The 20,194-nt window shown below is 37.0% G+C and overlaps 1 protein-coding gene across 2 annotated transcripts in view; it reads left to right on the top strand.

Moving 5' to 3' along the window:
• The window catches only part of SPATS2 (spermatogenesis associated serine rich 2), a 155,537-nt gene that overhangs the window by 101,181 nt on the left and 34,162 nt on the right, over positions 1-20,194 (top strand). For both annotated transcript variants that reach the window (XM_064284268.1, XM_064284269.1), the window contains 2 exons: positions 6,976-7,055; positions 19,519-19,627. In XM_064284268.1, the coding sequence (XP_064140338.1) occupies positions 6,976-7,055; positions 19,519-19,627 (189 nt within the window). The remainder of the gene's footprint in view (positions 1-6,975; positions 7,056-19,518; positions 19,628-20,194) is intronic.

Below are 20,194 nucleotides of genomic sequence, written 5' to 3'. Positions count from 1 at the left end.
TTGTCCAAGATAAATGAAGACACTGAGAAGTACGCAGGTATAAGGGACAATTTTGGTAAATGGTATAGCATACAGTTGTGCAACAACAATAATAAAAAAAAAAATAGGTGTGTGGTTAAATAGGTAGACATGTATGCATATGCATGTATAGGAGGCACATGTGGGTATACAGGTGTGTATATATAGGCATATCTGTAGGCATATATATACACATTTATGTGTGCTGCTTATGTATTCATGTATATAATAAACTACATAGGGGGCACAGTTATGGATAGTTCCTAGAAATAACTAAATACCTTGTCAGATTGGTTTACTGGGTTTGAAGGCTTGGGACCATAGTGTTGTGGGACAACTCAGTCAATTGACATAGCATAGTTGATAAAGATAGTGTTCTGAAGCCTAGTTTGGTGAGTAGTGTCTGGGGTCTTAAAAGCTTTCAAGCAGCCATCTAAGGTACAACTATTGGTCTCTATTTCTGTGGTACAAAAAGAATAAAGGAAACCAAAGACTCACGAAACTAGTCCACAGGACTAATAGCCCACATGAACAATGGCCTCATCCTCCTGAGACCAGAAGATCTGGGTGCTGCCTGGCTACAACTACCAATTGTTCTGACCAGGGACACAATAGATGGTCCCAGATAGAAAGGGAGAAAAATGTAGAACGAAACTCAAATTCCCAAAAAAGGCCAGACTTACTAGAGGGATAGATGCTAGAGGAACCCCCAAGAGTATTGCCCTAATATACCCTTTGAATTTGGAACCGAAGCCACTCCCAGTGGTCACCTTTTGTCTAAATAATAGATTCAATATAAAATAAACAATATCACCTGTGAATACTGTGCTCCCTTAGATAATCAACTACATAAAACCAAATGGTCAACATTTACCCTAAAACAAAGGTGGTAAGCTAAGGAGGGGCAGGGAGTCTAGATTAATGGAAACAGGTTTAAAAAAAAGAATAGAAAAAATGAGTGTTGACACATTGTGAAAAATGTAACCAGTATCATGGAACAAGTTAATTTGTTAAATGGGAACCTAATTTGCTATGTAAACTTTCACCTAAAACACAGTAAAATATTTTTTTGGAAAGTGTTCAGATGATGTTTAAGGAGCTGATAATAATAATGTTGTTGTTAGGTGCCATTGAGTCGGTTCCGACTCCTAGAGACCCTACGTACAACAGAACGAAACACTGCCCTGTCCTGGGCCATCCTCAAAATTGTTGCTATGTTTGAGCCCATTGTTGCAGCCAGTATGTCAAACTATCTCGCTAAGGGTCTTCCTCTTTTTCACTTGACCCTCTACCTTACCAAGCATGATGTCCTTCTCCAGGGACTGATCCCTCCTGATAACTTGTCCAAAGTATGTGAGATGCAGTCTTGCCATCCTTGCTTCTAAGGAGCATTCTGGTCTTACTCCTTCCAAGACAGATTTGTTTGTTCTTTTGGTAGTCTATGGTATATTCAGTATTCTTCGCCAGCACCACAATTCAAAGGAGTCAATTCTTCCTCAGTCTTCCTTATTCATTGTTCAGTTTTCCCATGCTTATGAGGTGATTGAAAACACCATGGCTTGGGTCGGCGCACCTTAGTCCTGAAGGTGACGTCTTTGCTTTTCAACATTTTAAAGGGGTCTTTTGCTACTGATTTGCCCAGTGCAGTAGGTCTTTTGATTTCTTGACTGCTGCTTCCATTAGTGTTGATTGTGGATCCAAGTAAAATGAAATCCTTGACAACCTCAATCTTTTCTCTCTTTATCATGATGTTGCTTATTGGTCCAGTTGTAAGGATTTTTGTTTTCTTTATGTTGAGGTGTAATCCATACTGAAGGCTGTGGTCTTTGATCTTCATCAGTAAGTGCTTCAAGTCCTCCTCACTTTCAGCAATCAAGGTTGTGTCATCTGTATACTGCAGGTTGTTAATGAGTCTTCCTCCAATTCTGATGCCCCATTCTTCATTTAGTCCAGCTTCTCAGATTATTTGCTCAGCATACAGGTTGAATAAGTATGGTGAAAAGATACAACCCTGATGCACACCTTCCCTGACCTTAAACCATGCAGTATCCCCTTGTTCTGTTTGAATGGCTGCCTCTTGATCCATGTACAGATTCCTCATGAGCACAATTAAGTATTTTAGAGTTCCCATTCTCCACAATGCTATCCATAATTTGTTAAGATCCACACAGTCGAATGCCTTAGCATAGTCAATAAAACACAGGTAAAGATCTTTCTGGTATGCTCTGTTTTTAGCCAGTATCCATCTGACATCAGCAATGATGTAACCCTGGTTCCACATCCTCTTCTAAATCTGGCTTGAATTTCTGGCAGTTTCCTGTTGATATACTGCTGCAGCCACTTTTGAATGATCTTCAGCAAAATTTTGCTTGCATGTGATATTAATGATATCGTTCTATAATATCTGCCTTCGGTTGGATCACCTTTCTTGGGCATAGGCATAAATACGGATCTCTTCCATTTGGTTGGCCGGGTAGCTGTCTTCCAAATTTCTTGGCATAGATAAGTGACAGCTTCCAGTGCTGCATCCATTTGTTGAATCATTTCAGTTGGTATTCCATCAACTCCCAGAGCCTTGTTTTTCGCCAGTGCCTTTAGTGCAGCTTGGACTTCTTCCTTCAGTACCATCAGTTCATGATCATATGTAACCTCCTGAGATGGTTGAACATTGACCAATTCTTTCTGGTACAGTGATTCTGTATATTCCTTCCATCTTCTTTTGATGCTTCCTGCGTTGTTTAATATTTTCCTCGTAGAATCCTTCAGTATTGCAACTCAAGGCTTGAAGTTTTTCTTCTTTCAGCTTGAGAAATGCTGATTGTGTTCTTCCCTTTTAGTTTTCTATCTCCAAAGACCTGGAGATAGAAAGCCAATAATCATAGTTCATTTAAATATAGACCCAAAAACGCTGTTTTATTGCCCTCTCTTCCCTAAAAGAAATTGGTGGTTTCGTTTTCTAATAACTGGACTATCGACATTGTTTGTATCATCTTACTGCTGTTTGGGAAGGTACGTTAGAACATTGAAGTTATATCATTTGGCTAATCTATGGTAATTCTGAAAAGACTGCTGGGTAGAGAGATTGAAATCTAGTATCATTGTGGCTATGTAGGATTTTCATCTTTATATATTACATCTCTTTTAAGTTAATAAAGATAATTAGGAGTTAACCATATTATTTAGTCATTTGGAACACTCTGGCTTAAAATCTGATATTGTGCTAGTGGAACCTTGTTTTTCATTTGGGTAACAGTCTAGAAATTGTCAGTATTGCAAAGGTTAAACCTAAATTTATTCATGGTTTATTGGTAATTGGCAAGCATAGTTTCTCTTGGAATGACATAGGCTCTATTCATGTCCTCTTTTCCACTTTTAGTAGCAAAATGTTGTCATCATCCTAACTTAAAAATTATTAGCCTTTCATAGTAACTAGGAGATATTTGAAAACACAGGATAAAGATGGAACTGTAAAAGAGGCTTTAATTAAGACATATCTGTAATAATAGCAAAAGAATTTGGAAAATGTACTAGAATATACTGTGTTATTTATTCCCCTTTTCTCAAAATTTCCCCCTTTTATTTGCTTTGTTGAAATTCTAACTCCTAGCTATTCTGATATCACTTGGAAGTAAAAATCTCAGGCCAGAGCCATACTACTATATCAGAACCCTCATTTTACCTTAAGATTCTCCAGGTGATAGATATGCACATCAAAACTTGAGAAGCACTCTTCTAACCCATTTCTCAGGATTGCATCTTACTAGATTAAAACAAAGGTGTCAATGTTAAAGCTGAAGTAACCTTAGAGATCACATAGTTCAACTCCATACATGTGAAAAACTGATTAAATTTGCAGATGGCGTTTCTTCTTTCTTGTAATTAATCACAGTGAACTAGGTTTTTCCATGTTTTGCTGATAATGTGCACTCAGATACATTATTTCATCAAGCATTATATTGGGGAGACAAACGTATGTATCCATGGAGTTCATGGTCAAAGAATATAAATTGCTTAAGATGCAGTCTGGAAGATAGAAATCGCTTTTACGTGTTATTATTATTATAGGAGCTTCTTATCCTTGCTTACATTTTCAGAGTTTTTAGTGTTATATTTTACTTTGGGGAGCTATTGTAACATTTTTAGAGAACTTTATTAATTAAGGTAGAATAATTAATAAAGATATCAAAGACCACTGGACAATCTAACATAGTTAATGTGTTTAGTGTTTTCTTCAAACTGTGACAGTTTCTATTAAAAGCAAATTTTACTGTTAAATGGTCATGTGTTAAAGTTATTAATTTTTTTTGCCACAGCTTTTGCAAGTTAGTATTCAAATGAGTAACATTTGCTGTTTTAAACATTGATCCCAGCCTTTCTTTATACAGCAGCATTGTCTCAATTTGCATTGTAATTGGTCTGTAGAGTTGCTTTTAGAGGGCCTGAGATGTGGGCTCCTGTCTTGGAAAGTACTTGACAACACTAACCAAGCTGAATTTCCTGTGGGAACAATTGAAGTAAACTTTTTGTTCTGTTCCTTTTTGGTCAAGGAGTAATAATACAAATGGATTTTTGGAGTGACTCAATAAGTAAAGAATGCACAGGAGTGGATCATAAGATGGAATTTATCAAACCTTAGCCTTGCTTGTTAAAAAAAAATTTTTTTTTAATAAAGAGGGAAAAAGGAAAATAAATACAAGCAGGAGAGTAAACTAAGAAATAAAGAACCCAAAATGCCAATGGAAAAGAAACTTAGTTCAGTCACAGTCCCTCAGGTCACTGAAAACCAGCTTCCTGGGCTAGAAGGACCACCAAACCTAGATAAATTTCAAGGGACTTATACAGGGGATCGGTATGACAAAACAATGGCTCCTTATGAGGTCATAGCAAGAGATGGACCAGTCAATACTGGGAATAATTCACAGTAGTTTTCTCACTTTTTGATCTCCAGAGCCGTTTACTCATTAAAGAAGAATTAATGAAAGTAAAAAAAAAAAAAAGCATGAAGAGATGTTACGATCACTAACCATTTGAGAGATGCAAATCAAAACTACAATGAAATACCATCTCACCCCCACAAATATGGCACTGGTCACAAAAACAGTAAATAACAAATGCTGGCGAGGTTGTGGGGAGGTTGGAACTCTTATACACTGCTGGTAGAATTGTAAAATGGTACAAAAAAACACAGTCACCCTGAAAATTGGTATGACACTCCCTCAAAAAGTTAGAAATATCATGTGATCCAGCAACCCCACTCTTAGGTATATATCGAGAAATAAGAGCTGTGATGTGAATAGACATGCACACCCATGTTTGTTCCAGCATTATTCACAATAGCAAAAAGGTGGAAACAACCTAAGTGTCCATCAACGGAGAAACAGATGAACAAATTGCAATACATGCATACAATGTGCAGTGATAGAGAATAATGATGAATCTGTGAAACATCTCACAACACGGATAAACCTGGAGGACATTATGCTGAGTGAAATAAGTCAATCACAAAAGGATAAACAACTCTATGAGACCACTCTTATAAAAAGCCAAGAATAGCTTTACACACAGAAAGAAACATTCTTTGATGGTTACTAGGGATGGGAGGGAGAGGAGGGAGAATCACAAACTAGACAGTAGACATGTATTCTGGTGAAGGGAAAAGCAGTACACAATAAATGGGAAGTCAGCACATGACCAAGGCAAAAGAAGACACTGAGAAGTACACAAGAATGAAGGACAACTACATTAAATACTATAACATACAATCCTGTAACAACAGTAATAACAGACAGTAATTTGTGAGTGGATACATACACAGATATGTATGCTGAATAGATGTAGGAGGTTGTACAGGAGTATACCCGCGTGCGTACACAGGTATAGTTGTGGATATTTCTACATACATATTTGTGTGTGCTGCGTGTATGTTCATATATATAGTAGCACATAAGGGACACAGTTATGGAAACTTCTTAGACATAACCAGACACTTCACTGGACTGAGTTACTGGACTTGAAGGCTAAGGACGTTTAGTTCAGTTGGCAGAACACCTAGGTCAATTGGCATAGCATAGTTCATAAAGATAATGTTCTATGTCTTAATTTGATGAGTAGCACCTGGGGTGTTGAAATTTTGTGAGCGGCCATCCATGATAAAACTATTGGTCTCTTCCTGTCTGGAACAAAGAAGAGTGAAGAAACTCGAAGACTCAAGAAAGCAGTCCATGGCCCACATGAATTATAGCCTTCGCTAACCTGAGACCAGAAGAACTAGGTAGTGCCTGGCTACCACTACCTACCACTCTGACCAGGAACACAGTAGAAAGTCCCAGAGGAAAATGTAGAACAAAAATCAAATTCATAAAAATAGACCATACTTACTGGTCTGATAGAGACTGAAGGAATCCCCAGGACTATTGTCCTAAGACACCCTTTTTCACTTGGAACTAAAGCCACTTCCAAGGTCACCTTTTAGCCAAATAATAGACTGGCCTAAGAAGTAAACTGTAACACTCATAAGGAATGTGCTTCTTAGAACTATCAACTATATGAGACCAAAAGGGCAACCTTTGCCCAGAAGCAAAGATGAGAAGGCAGGAAGGGGCAGGAAAACCAGACAAGTGGAAAGAGGGAACCCAGGCTGAAAATGAGGACAGTGCTGACATATTGTGAGGATAGCAACCAGTGTCTAAATTGTATGAATTATTGAGTGGGAAACTAATTAGCTACATAAACTTTCACCTAAAGCACAATAAAAATGTTTTTTAAAAAAGCAAATTTTATAATTTCATTCAAAATATATTACCTATGTTGTAAGAGTTACCAAATAGCAACTAAGTGGTTGTTAACACTTTTACAGGAGAAAAGCAGCTGATCTTGCCTCTCTGTCTTGGGCATAGATAGGATTACATCTTTATTTTGGGTCATGTTTAATATATTTTTCCCTTCTCATTCTTCTAGATTCATCAGGATTTATTTTTGATTTGCAGTCCAATACTGTGCTGGCCCAGGGAGGAACTTTTGAGAACATGAAAGAGAAGGTAGGTCTGGTTACTACGGATAGTAAACTTTAGTGTCATTAGAGAATTTAGGTATTAATAACAATCAGTGACTATCACAAACTCATTAAGAAAGTGAAATTTTAAGAACAAAACAGAATGCCATTATATATCAGAGAACAACTACCACGAAGTTTTGAGGAATGGGAACATAAGTACAAACTTGGTTTTCTCTGCATATTTTCGTATATATATATATATGTATATATACACACACACACACACATATATATAATATGTCTATCATTTTCTTTTTTTGTATATATACATATATACAAGTATGTGTCTATATCATTTGGCAACATGCTTTAAAGAACATTCTGAGTAAGATCCTCCCATTCACTCAAAAGAGGATTCTTATGTACAGGAGACTTTGGATCAAGAAGAGAAACAGATCTTCCAGTAACATCCTTTTGAAGAAAAACAAGTGTTTTTAGTCATATAGCCCTTGATGATCTATATTGAGAAAAAAGTAAAACAAAAGTTTTTCCAATGTACTTTCTTTTATTTAAAAAAAAAAAAAAAGTCTATTCATCTTGGAGTCATAGACATACATGGGTTCAGTTATATAATACTTTCACATTTTAAGTCATAGGACTCTTACCTTTATCCTTGAATCTTAAACTCCATTTTTTGGTGCTATGTGCTAAGTTTTTTGCTCATCTCAAGAATATTTACTACAATTTAGATTTGTTTGGACTATAGATTATATGCCTTCCCACTTATATAGTTTTAAACCTTATCATTATTCAGTTAAGCCTGAAATAAAAAGAATATAGAGTGATATGAAAGGAAGAGTATTAAGAAAATATAATACAGGGGGTGGGGCCAAGGTGGCGGAGTAGTCAGATGCTTATGGAGATCCCTCTTACAACAAAGACCTGAAAAAACAAGTGAAACAATTATATTTATGATAAGCTAGGAGCTCTGAACATCAAAGGCAAAGTTAGAAAATGGACTGAGTGGCAGGGGGAGAGAGAGACAGTTCAGAAGCGTAGAGGAGTTGCCAGACCTGAATCGCTGGAAGCCCTCAGGCATCGTTCCCGGGAGCGACTGCAGCGGGCTGCTGGTAGCTTTCAATTGCAGTTTTCTCAGGGAGAAAAAGCCAGCCGCACAGGCTCCTCACACCTTCAGAACCAGAGAAGAACGGCGCTCTCGTCAAAAGCTAAGTAGTTGTGTCTATTTTACCGCGCCCCCAGCCCCCAAGCTGGCTTCAGTGGCGTGAGATAGTTCCTGCTGAGCATCCTGAGCCATTCTCCTGGCCTTGGAGAAGGAATAAATTCACAATTGGGGCAAAAGATAACCTGCCAGCTCCACTAAGCTGAGGAGCTCAGGACAGAAGCGACTCCTGTCGAGGCATAAATGGTCTGTGGACTTTGAATACCTTTCCCCCCTGCATGGACCTGTGTGGGCCTATTTCAGGAGAGTAGGCCCTTGTTGGCAGAATGCATCTGTTTCAGCTGTATGGTAGAGAGGTGGGTGTTTGATGTTTGACACTGCTTTGCCTATTAAACAGGGTCCTCACCTACCCACATCAGGGGCCTAAGGACTGGTGGCTCCACTCACATCTCCCAGCCAGCCACTACAGGGGTCCAAGGATAACTAGTACCTCCCAGTCCTTACAAGCAAAAGCATTGGGTGCCCATGGTCTATCTGCAGAACCCACCCACCTGTGCGCTCTAGGGAACAGGGACGTGCTTTCTTCACAGACACTCAGAGGATGGTTGTCAGCCCCCTGCCTTGTTCAGAACATGGCCCCCTGCCCTGTTCAGAGCATGACCCCCTGCTGCAACCAGATACCTCTACCTACAACAATAACCGCTGCCCCTCTAAGACTGTAGGACAGAGCCTGTATCACACACTTGATGACCAACTACCTGGACACCTGAGCTGAATCCATATAAGAAAAGTGAATGGACTCATAAGTTCGTATATCTGATAACATCTCTAGCTATCTGGTGACAGGACGTTAGAGCTTCAAAGGCAAAAATAATCCAGCTAGCTCACTTAAGCAGCCTATTTGGGCATATCAAAACAAAACAAAGCAAGAAGCTAGGATACAGAAAGAAAACATAAAATAAACTAATATAACTTAAAGATGGCACAGAGACAACAGTCAATATCAAATCACATAAAGAAGCAGACCATGATCGCTTGAACAAGCTCTCAAAACAAAGAATCAAGGGATCCTCTGGAGGAAGGTGCATTCCTGGAATTACCAAATGCAGAATACAAAAGATTAGTATACAGAACTCTTCAAGACATCAGGAAGGCGATCAGGCAATACGGAGAACAAGCCAAGGAACACGCAGATAAAGCAATTGAAGAAATTAAAAAGGTTATTCAAGAACATAATGAAAAATTTAATAAGCTTCAAGAATCTATCGAGAGACAGCAATCAAAAATTCAGAAGATTAACAATAAAATTACAGAATTAGACAACTCTGTAGAAAGTCAGAGGAGCAGAACTATGGAAATGGAAGGCAGAATTTGTGACATTGAAGATAAAACACTTGGCACCAATATATTTGAAGAAAAATCAGATAAAAGAATTAAAAAAAATGAACAAACCCTAAGAATGATCTGGGACTCTATTAAGAGAAATAGCCTATGAGTGATTGGAGTGCCAGAACAGGGAGGGATAACAGAAAATACAGAGAGAATTGTTTGAAGATTTGTTGGCAGAAAAATTCCTTGATATTGTGAAAGATGAGAAGATATCTATCCAAGGTGCTCATCGAACTCCACATAAGGTAGATCTTAAAGTCACCAAGACATATTATAATCAGACTTGCCAAAACCAAAGACAAAGAGAGAGTTTTAAGAGCAGCTAGTGATAAACAAAAAGTCGCCTACAATGGATAGTCAATGAGAATAAGCTCGGACTACTCAACAGAATCCATGCAGGCAAGAAGGCAATGGGATGACTTATATAAAGCATTGAAGGAAAAAAATTGCCAGCCAAGAATTATATATCCAGCAAAACTGTCTCTCAAATATGAAGGTGAAATTAGGACATTTCCAGATAAACAGAAGTTTAGGGAATTTGTAAAAAACCAAACCAAAACTACAAGAAATGCTAAAGGGAGTTCTCTGGCTAGAAAACCAATAATATCAGCTACCAATCCAAGACTAGAACACAGGACAGAGCAACCTGATGTCAACCCAGATAGGGAAATCACAAAAATAAATCAAGATAAAAACGCTCAAAACGGAAACAGCAATGTCATTATGTAAAAAAAAAGGCAACGCTAGAACAGTAAAGAGGGACTAAAAAATGTAGTCATAGATCATTCATATACAGAGGAAGACAAGGCGATATAAAGAAATAAAAGTTAGGTTTAAACTTAGAAAAATAGGGGTAAATATTAAGGTAACCACAAGGGAGACTAACAATCCTACTCATCAAAATAAAACACAAGAAAAAAATATAGACTCAGCAGAAACAAAATAAAAAACAACAAATAAGAGGAGAAGACAGTATAGTAAGATATACTACTAAGCACAAAAAATTAAGTGGGAAAAAGAAGCCGTCAACACACACAAAAAAAACATCAAAATGACAGCACTAAACTCATATCTGTCCATAATTACACTGAATGTAAGTGGATTAAATGCACCAATAAAGAGAGGGTGGCAGAATGGATTAAAAAAAAAAGATCTGTCTATATGCTGCCTACAAGAGACACACCTTAGACTTAGAGACACAAACAAAAACTGAAAAGATGGAAAAAAATATATATCAAGCAAACAACAATCAAAAAAGAGCAGGAGTGGCAGTATTAATTTCTGACAAAATAGACTTTAAAGTTAAACCCACCACAAAGGATAAGAAAGGACATTATATAATGATTAAAGGGACAATATACCAGGCGGATATAACCATATTAAATATTTATGCACCCAATAACAGGGCAGCAAGATACGTAAAACAAACTCTTAACAGCATTGAAAAGTGAGATAGACAGTGCCACGATTATAGTAGGAGACTTCAACACACCACTTTTGGTGAAGGACGGGGCATCCAGAAAGAAACTCAATAAAGACACGGAAGATCTAAATGCCACAATCAGCCAACTTGACCTCATAGACGTATACAGAACACTCTACCCAACAGCAGCGAATATGCTTTCTTTTCTACCACACACGGAACATTCTCGAAAATAGACCACATGTTATGTCATAAAGCAAGCCTTAGCAGAATCCAAAACATCAAAATAGTACAAAGCATCTTGTCTGACCATAAGGCCATAAAAGTAGAAATCAATAGCAGAAAAAGCAGGGAAAAGAAATCAAACACTTGGAAACCAAACAATATCCTGCCCAAAAAAGAGTGAGTTATAGAAGACATCAAGGATGGAATAAAGAAATTCATAGAATCCAGTGAGAATGAAAACACTCCCTATCAGAACCTTTGGGAGACAGCTAAAGCAATACCCAGAGGTCAATTTATATCAATAAATGCACACATACAAAAAGAAGAAAGAGCCAAAACCAAAGAATTATCCCTACGACATGAACAAAAATCCTCAGGCACCAGAAGGAAACAAATAATAAAAATCAGAGCAGAATTAAATAAAATAGAGAACAGAAAAACAATTGAAAGAGTCAGCAAGACCAAAAAGCTGGTTCTTTGAAAAAATTAACAAAATTGATAAACCATCAGCCAAACTGACAAAAGAAAAACAAGAGAGGAAGCAAATAACCCAAATAAGAGATGAGATGGGCCATATTACAACAGACCCAACTGAAATTAAAAGAACCAGATTACCATGAAAAATTGTACTGTAACAAATTTGAAAACCTACAAGAAATGGATGAATTTCTAGAAACCCACTACCTACCTAAACTAATACGAACAGAGGTAGAACAACTAAATAAACACACAACAAAAGAAGAGATTGAAAGGGTAATTTAAAAACCCCCAACAAAAAAAAGCCCGGCCCCGGAGAGCTTCACTGCAGAGTTCTACCAAACTTTCAGAAAAGAGTTAATACCACTACTACTAAAGGTATTTTAGAGCATAGAAAAGGACGGAATACTCTATGAAGGCAGCATATCCCTGATACCAAAACCAGGCAGACACCACAAAAATAGAAAATTACAGACCTAAATCCCTCATGAACTTAGATGCAAAAATCCTTGACAAAATTCTAGCCAATAGAATTCAAGGACATATCAAAAAACTGATTCACCGTGACCAAGTGGGATTCATACCAGGTAATGCAGGGATGGTTCAACATTAGGAAAACAATCAATGTAATCCTTCACATAAATAAGAGACAAGAACAACAAGATCTTATCGATTATACAGAAAAGGCGTTTGAAAAAGTTCAACACCCATTCATGATAAAAACTCTCAGCAAAAAAGGAATAGAAGGAAAATTCCTGAACATTATAAAGGACATTTATACAAAGCCAACGGCCAACATCATCCTTAGCGGAGGGAGTCTGAAAGCATTCCGCTTGAGATCATGAACCAGACAAGGATGCCCTTTACCACTACTCTTATTCAACAAGCTGGAGGTCCTAACCAGAGCAGTTAGGCTAGATAAAGAATTGGTAAGGAAGAAGTAAAAGTATCCCTATTTGCAGATGACATGATCTTATATACAGAGAACCCTAAGGAATCCTCAAGAAAACTACTGAAATGAATAGAAAAGTTCAGCGGAGTATCAGGATACAAGATAGAGATACAAAAATCAGTTGGATTCCTCTACACCAACAAAAAGAACTTTGAAGAGGAAATCACCAAATCAACACCATTTACACTAGGCTCCAAGAAGGTAAAATACTTATGAATAAATCTAACCAGAGACGTAGAGGACCAATACAAAGAAAACTAAGACACAACTGCAAGAAACCAAAAGAGACCTACATAAGTGGAAAAACACCTTGCTCATGGATAGAAAGACTCAACGTTGTGAAAATGTCTGTTCTACCTGAAGCAATTTATAGATACAATGCAATTCCAGTTGAAATTCCAATGACATTTTTCAGTGAGATGGAGAAACAAATCACCAAATTCATATGGAAGGGAAAGAGGCCCCGAATAAGTAAAGCCTTAGTGAAAAGTAACAAAGTTGGAAACCTCACTCTACCTGATTTTAGAACCTTTTATACCACCACAGTAGTCAAAACAACCTGGTACTGGTATAACAACAGTTACATGGCCCAATGGAACAGAATTGAGAATCCAGACGTAAATCCATCCACATACGAGCAGTTGATATTTGACAAAGGCCCAAAATGAGTTAAATGAGGAAAAGACAATCTGTTTAACAAATGGCGCTGGCATAACTGAATATCCATCTACAAAAAAATGAAACAAGACCCATATCTCAGACCATGCACAAAAACTAACTCAAAATGAATCAAAGACCTAAATGTAAAATATAAAATGATAAAGATCATGGGAGAAAAAATAGGTACAATGCTAGGAGCCCTAATACATGGCATAAACAGTATACAAAACATTACTAACAATGCACCAAGAGAAACTAGATAACTGGGAGCTCCTAAAAATCAAACACCTATGTTCATCCAAAGACTTCACCAAAAGAGTAAAAAGATTACCTGCATACTTGGAAAAGTTTTTAGCTATGGCATTTCAGATCAGTGTCTGATCTCTAAAATCTACATGATACTACAAAAAGACAACCCAATTAAAAAAATGGGCAAAGGATATGAGCAGGCACTTCACTAAAAAAGACATTCAGGTAGTGAAGAGATACATGAGGAAACGCTCATGATCATTAGCCATTAGAGAAATGTAAATCAAAACTACAGTGAGATTCTGTCTCACTCCAAGGCTGGCATTAACCCAAAAAAGGCAAAATAATAAATGTTGGAGAAGTTGTGGAGAGACTGGAACACTTACACACTTCTGGTAGGAATGTAAAATGGTTCAACCACTTTGGAAATCGATTTGGTGCTTTCTTAAAAAGCTGGAAATAGAACTACCATATGATCCAGCAATCCCACTCCTTGGAATATACCCTAGAAAAATAACAGCCTTTACACGAACAGATATATGCACACCCATGTTCATTCCAGCGCTGTTTACAATAGCAAAAATATGGAAGCAACTAAGGTGCCCATCAGTGGATGAATAGATAAATAAATTATGGTATATTCACATAGTGGAATACTACGCATCAATAAAGAACAATGATGAATCCGTGAAACATTTCATAACATGAAGGAACCTGGAAGGCATTATGCTGAGTGAAATTAGTCAGTTGCAAAAGGACAAATATAGTATGAGAGCACTATTAACAGAACTCAAGAAATAGTTTAAACAAAGAAGAAAATACTCTTTGATGGTTACGAGAGTGGGGACGGAGGGAGGGAGAGGGATATTCACTGATTAGATAGTAGACAAGAACTATTTTAGATGAAGGGAAAGACAACACACAATATAGGAGAGGTCAGCACAGCTGGACTAAACGAAAAGCAAAGAAGGTTCCTGAATAAACTGAACGCTTCGAAGCCAGTGTAGCAGTGGTGGGGGTTTGGGGACCATGGTTTCAGGGGACATCTAAATCAATTGGCATAATAAAATCTATTAAGAAAACATTCTGCATCCCACTTTGGAGAGTGACATCTGGGGTCTTAAACACTAGCAAGTGGCCATCTAAGATGCATCAATTGGTCTCAGTCCACCTGGAGCAAAGGAGAATGAAGAACACCAAAGACACCAGGTAATTATGAGCCCAAGAGACAGAAAGGGCCACATAAACCAGAGACTACATCAGCCTGAGACCAGAAGAACTAGATGGTGCCCGGCTACAACTGATGAGTGCCCTGACAGGGAACTCAACAGAGAACCACTGAGGGAGCAGGAGAGCAGTGGGATGCAGACCCCAAATTCTTGTGAAAAGACCAGGCTTAATAGTCTGTCTTGAGACTGGAAGGACCCCTGAAGCCATGGTCCCCAGACCTGTTAGCCCAAGACAGGAACCATTCCCAAAGCCAACTCTTGAGACAGGGATTGGACTGGACTATGGGATAGAAAATGGTACTGGTGAAGAGTGAGCTTCTTGGATCAAGTAGACACGTGAGACTATGTTGGCATCTCCTGTCTGGAGGGGAGATGAGAGGGCAGGGGCGGTCAGGGGCTTTCGGAATGGACACAGATTAGAGAGTGGAGAGAAGGAGTGTACTGCCTCATTAGGGGGAGAGCACCTAGGAGTATATAGTAAGGTATATATAAATTTTTGTATGATAGACTGCCTTGATTTGTAAAGTTTCACTTAAAGCACAATAAAAATTAAAAAAAAGATATATATATATATATATATAATACAGGCTCTGCTTATTACTTGGAGAAGTTACTTTACCTTTCTTACCCTGTTTCTTTTTAAAGAATTTCCTGTTTGAGTATTATGGCTGCCTAGATAACCTTAAAACATTCCGGGTATAAAATATCTAGAAATACTAAAATGAAAAATAATGGACATTATTTTCAATGCATAGCTGAACACAAGATGCAAAGGAAATCTCTAGGGGCCAAAGATATAGAGGGAACTAAAAATCAGAGTGGTAAATAAGGTCTAGCTAGTTAAACCTGAGTGTTTCGCTAGTCTCAGTAACAAATGGATTTTACTATACAGTGTCGAGAAGCCCTGAGCTTATCCTGAGTGAGGAATTGGAACTGAGATCTTATGTAAGGTCAGGATCCTAAAATATTTCACCGCAGGGAAAGGATGAACTAGTATAAATGTTCCCACTGATTTTGAACACAGTATTTTGACTATACTTGTTTAAAAAAAAAAAAAGAAAGAAAAAAGAAAACCATTGCCGTCAAGTCAATTCCAACTCATCCCAACCCTATGGGACAGAATAAAACTGCCCCATAGAGTTTCCAAGGAGCAGCTGGTGGATTTAAACTGCTGGCCTTTTGGTTAGCAGCCATAGCTCGCCATAACTCTTAAAAACTGCACCACCAGGGCTCCATACTTGTTTAAAACAAGCTCTAAAATACTTGTTTAGAGGAATGTATTTAAAGGACAAAAAGAATTGTAAATAAATCTTAAACTTTATTCATTGTTTTTATCATTAGTAGTAGTATTGTGTCATAATGTTGTTTGTAGTAATACTATTTTATGAGCATTATAGAATAAAGAGAAGCCCTGATGGCACAGTGGTTTTTTAACCGAAATGTTGGCAATTCAAACCCACCAGCTACTCCGTGGAAGAAAGATGTGGCAGTCTCCTTGCATAAAGATTTACAGCCTTTAAAACCCTATGAGACAGTTCTATTCTATCCTGTAGGGTGGCTATGAGTCGAAATCAACTCAATGGCAATGGATTTTTATAGAATAAAGCAAATCACTGAATAATGTAATTTTTTAGGCACTAGAACTTTTTTTTAAATTATGCTTTAATTGAAAGTTTACAGTTCCAGTTAGTTTCTCATACAAACATTTATACAGACATTGTTATGTGACCCTAGTTGCTCTCCCTATAATGTGACAGCACACGCCTCCTTTCCATGCTATATTTCCCATGTCCATTCAGCCAGCTCCTGTCTCTTTCTGCCTTCTCATCTTGCCTCCTGACAGGAGCTACCCATTTAGTCGGATATATCTACTTGAGCTAAAAGCACACTCATTCTTCACAAATATAATTTAATGTCTTATAACCCAGTCTATTTTTTCTTCCATGATCTTTATCATTTTAGATTTTTTGTTTGGGTCTTTGATCCATTTTGAGTTGTTTCTCGTGCATGGGTCTTGTTTCATTTTTTTTTGAGGCTGGATATCCAGTTATGCCAGCACCATTTGTTAAAAAGACTATCTTTTCCCCGATTAACGGACTATGAGCCTTTGTCAAATATCAGCTGCTCATAGATGGATGAATTTATGTCTGGATTCTCAATTCTGTTCCATTGGTCTATGTATCTGTTGTTGTACCAGTGTCAGGCTGTTTTGACTACTGTGGCGGTATAATAGGTTCTCAAATCAGGTACTGTGAGGCCGCCCACTTTGTTGTTCTTCAGTAATGCTTTACTTATCCGGGGCCTCTTTCCCTTCCATATGAAGTTGGTGATTTGTTTCTCTGTCTCGTTAAAAAAAGCCATTGAAATTTGGATCAGGATTGCATTGTAACTGTAGATTCCTTTGGGTAGAATAAACATTTTCACAGTGTTGAGCCTTCCTATCCATGAGCAAGGTATGTTTTTCCACTTATGTAGGTATCTTTTGGTTTCTTGCAGTAGTGTCTTGTCGTTTTCTTTGTATAGGTCTTCTACATCTGTGGTTTGATTTATTCCTAAGTATTTTATCTTCTTGGGGGCTATTGTAGATGGTATTGATTTGGTGATTTCCTCTTCAAAGTTCTTTTTGTTGGTGTAGAGGAATCCAACTGATTTTTGTATCTCTATCTTGTATCCTGATACCTTGCTGAAATCTTCTATTACTACCAATAGTTTTCTTGTGGATTCTTCAGGGTTTTCTGTATATAAGATCATATCATCTGCAAATAGGGGTAGTTTTACTTCTTCCTTCCCAGTTTTGATACCCTTTATTTCTTTTTCTAGCCTAATTGCTCTGGCTAGGACCTCCTGCACAATGTTGAATAGGAGTGGTGATGAAGGGCATCCTTGTCTGGTTCCTCTTTTCAAGGGGAATGCTTTCAGCTCTCCATTTAGGATGGGATGATGTTGGCTATTGGCTTTGTATAATAGATACCCTTTATTATGTTGAGGAATTTCCTTTGTATTCCTATCTTGCTGAGAATTTTTATTACGAATGGGTGTTGGACTTTGTCAAATGCCTTTTCTGCATCAATTGATAAGATCATGTGGTTCTTGTCTTTTGTTTTATTTATGTGATGGATCACATTGATTGTTTTTAGGAACTAGAACTTTTGGTGAAAATAAATACATGTTTAAATCAGATAAGAAAAAGCTTTTTAATATTACATTTCAATTGGAAATGTCAGTATGAAGTCATGATTTCTAGAAAAAAAAAAAAAAATTCTAGCTTTAACCACTGAAAGGACTTAGAAACATGACTCACCAGTAGCAATGAGCACACCTAGCTCCCAGATCTTGGCTTTTAACTACCGTTTCCCATCAAAAAGAACCAAGGTTTCTTGGAAACAGCCATTTTTACATTGTATGATAAGACAAGTAATAAAAATCATAAGAATTGGAAAAAATGCCATTATTTTTAGACAATACAATTATGTACATAGAAAATCCAAGAAAGCAACCAATTGTTAGTACTCATAAAGGTTCATCAAGATTGCTGAGTATAAGATTGATATACAAAATGAAAGCAGAATATGCAGTTATTGGAAGTTACTTTTTAATCTCAAAAAATACCTTAGGAATAAATCTAACAAAATAAACATATCTACTTTGAAGAACAATTTGACAGTATCTAATGAAGATGTAGATGTTCTACTATTCAGGAATTCTACTAGGTTTTGTATACAGTAAAGACATTCTGATAGTGTTCATAGAAGATATCTATTCACCACAGTTTTCTTTTACCGCTTACTATGTCATAAGCATTGTTTTAGTCATTGGGGATTCAGCAGCAAATGACATAAGAATGTTCATTGCAACATTGTTCATAATAACCAAAAATTAGAAACAATATAAGTACCCATCAACTGAGGAATGAATAAATTGAGTATATTCATACAGTGGAAATACTATGTAGCAGTTAAAATAAATGAACATGAGATGTGTCTGTCAACATGGAAAGAATCTTAAAAACAATGTTATGTGAAAAAAAGCAAATTGAAAATAGACATGTACATTATGGTATTTTTTATGTAATGTAAAACAATACTGTGTATTACTTAGAAACAGACATATATCATTCAAATACAAAAACATGTATGGAAATGACAAATACAAAATTCAGGATAGAAATCTCTGAGGTGGGAAGGAGGGACATGAGATTTACGAAGGGTTCATGGGGGCTTCAATCCCATCTTTTTTTTTCCTTTAACTAGGTGTTGTATAGTGGGTGTTACGTTTTGTGTACCTGGAATAGTTTATAATAATTCAGATTATCTCTGTAAATTAACTTTATAGAGCTGTTATACAATTAAATGATATAAAGTAAAAATATTTTTAAAAACACTGTATAAAAATCTAAGTTGTTTGTGGTTCATTAAAATTTCTACCTTCATGATAAAATGAGGAAATACTGATGTTAAATGAATACCTAATACCTAAATTATACTGCCCTTTCTTGAGATAAAATCTAGTATAAGGCTTTTGTAAGTTTTGAAATTAATTTCTCATGTGCTGTTATCACTCACCTGTTAATCATTCCCGGTGAGATGGTTGTATGTACTCCTACTGACGCTGAAGAGCCATACATACTGTTGAGAATGAAACGTCACTCTTATTCTCTGGTAGACCTCAACTGCCAGGTGACCTAATGATGTTAGAATTAAATGACCCCATCATCTTTTCCAGATAAATGCAGTTCGAGCAATAGTTCCCAATAAGAGCAACAATGAAATCATTCTCGTCTTGCAGCACTTTGATAATTGTGTGGACAAAACCGTACAAGCATTCATGGAAGGTAATCCTAGCTCAGTTTTTTTTTTTTTAAGTTTGTTCTAATAGAGCTTGTTTCAGAATTTTATAGCATTCACTTAGCAATTCAGTGTTTCACAGATGATATAGCAGACCCCATGATAATAAAACATACTGTGACATTTTTCTTATGTAAGGTACCTCTTTCAGCCCTAGAAGCAATTCATCCATAAACTATATAGTATCTGGAATAAGAGACAAGAGAAAATTTCGTCTTTCTACTCAGAATGTTCTCTAATAATGTTTAAGAAGAAATCTTGTGGCCAGGGCATGAGAAACTTGATTGGAATTGGGTTAGATGAGAATTTAAGAGACTCGTAATGACAAAGCAGTGATTCAGTGGCCCAGCAGCAGATCACAAATATAGGGACTTGGTATTTTTTTCCAGGAACTAATACCATTTAGTTTGGCTCTGGCAAGTGACTCAAATGTGGGTTTAAGTTTCCCTTATCTGACATATAGGAGAATAGTGGGCCTAGTCAAACCTTCGAGTTTATAGAGTTGAGAAATGTTTTATGAACTTCTTTCCACATAACTTGTTTAAGGAAAACTT

This window comes from Loxodonta africana, chromosome 4 (assembly GCF_030014295.1).
Source record: "Loxodonta africana isolate mLoxAfr1 chromosome 4, mLoxAfr1.hap2, whole genome shotgun sequence".
Lineage (NCBI taxonomy): Eukaryota > Metazoa > Chordata > Mammalia > Proboscidea > Elephantidae > Loxodonta > Loxodonta africana.
Note: the sequence above shows the minus strand (reverse complement) of the source record. Positions and strands in the feature narration are given on the sequence as shown.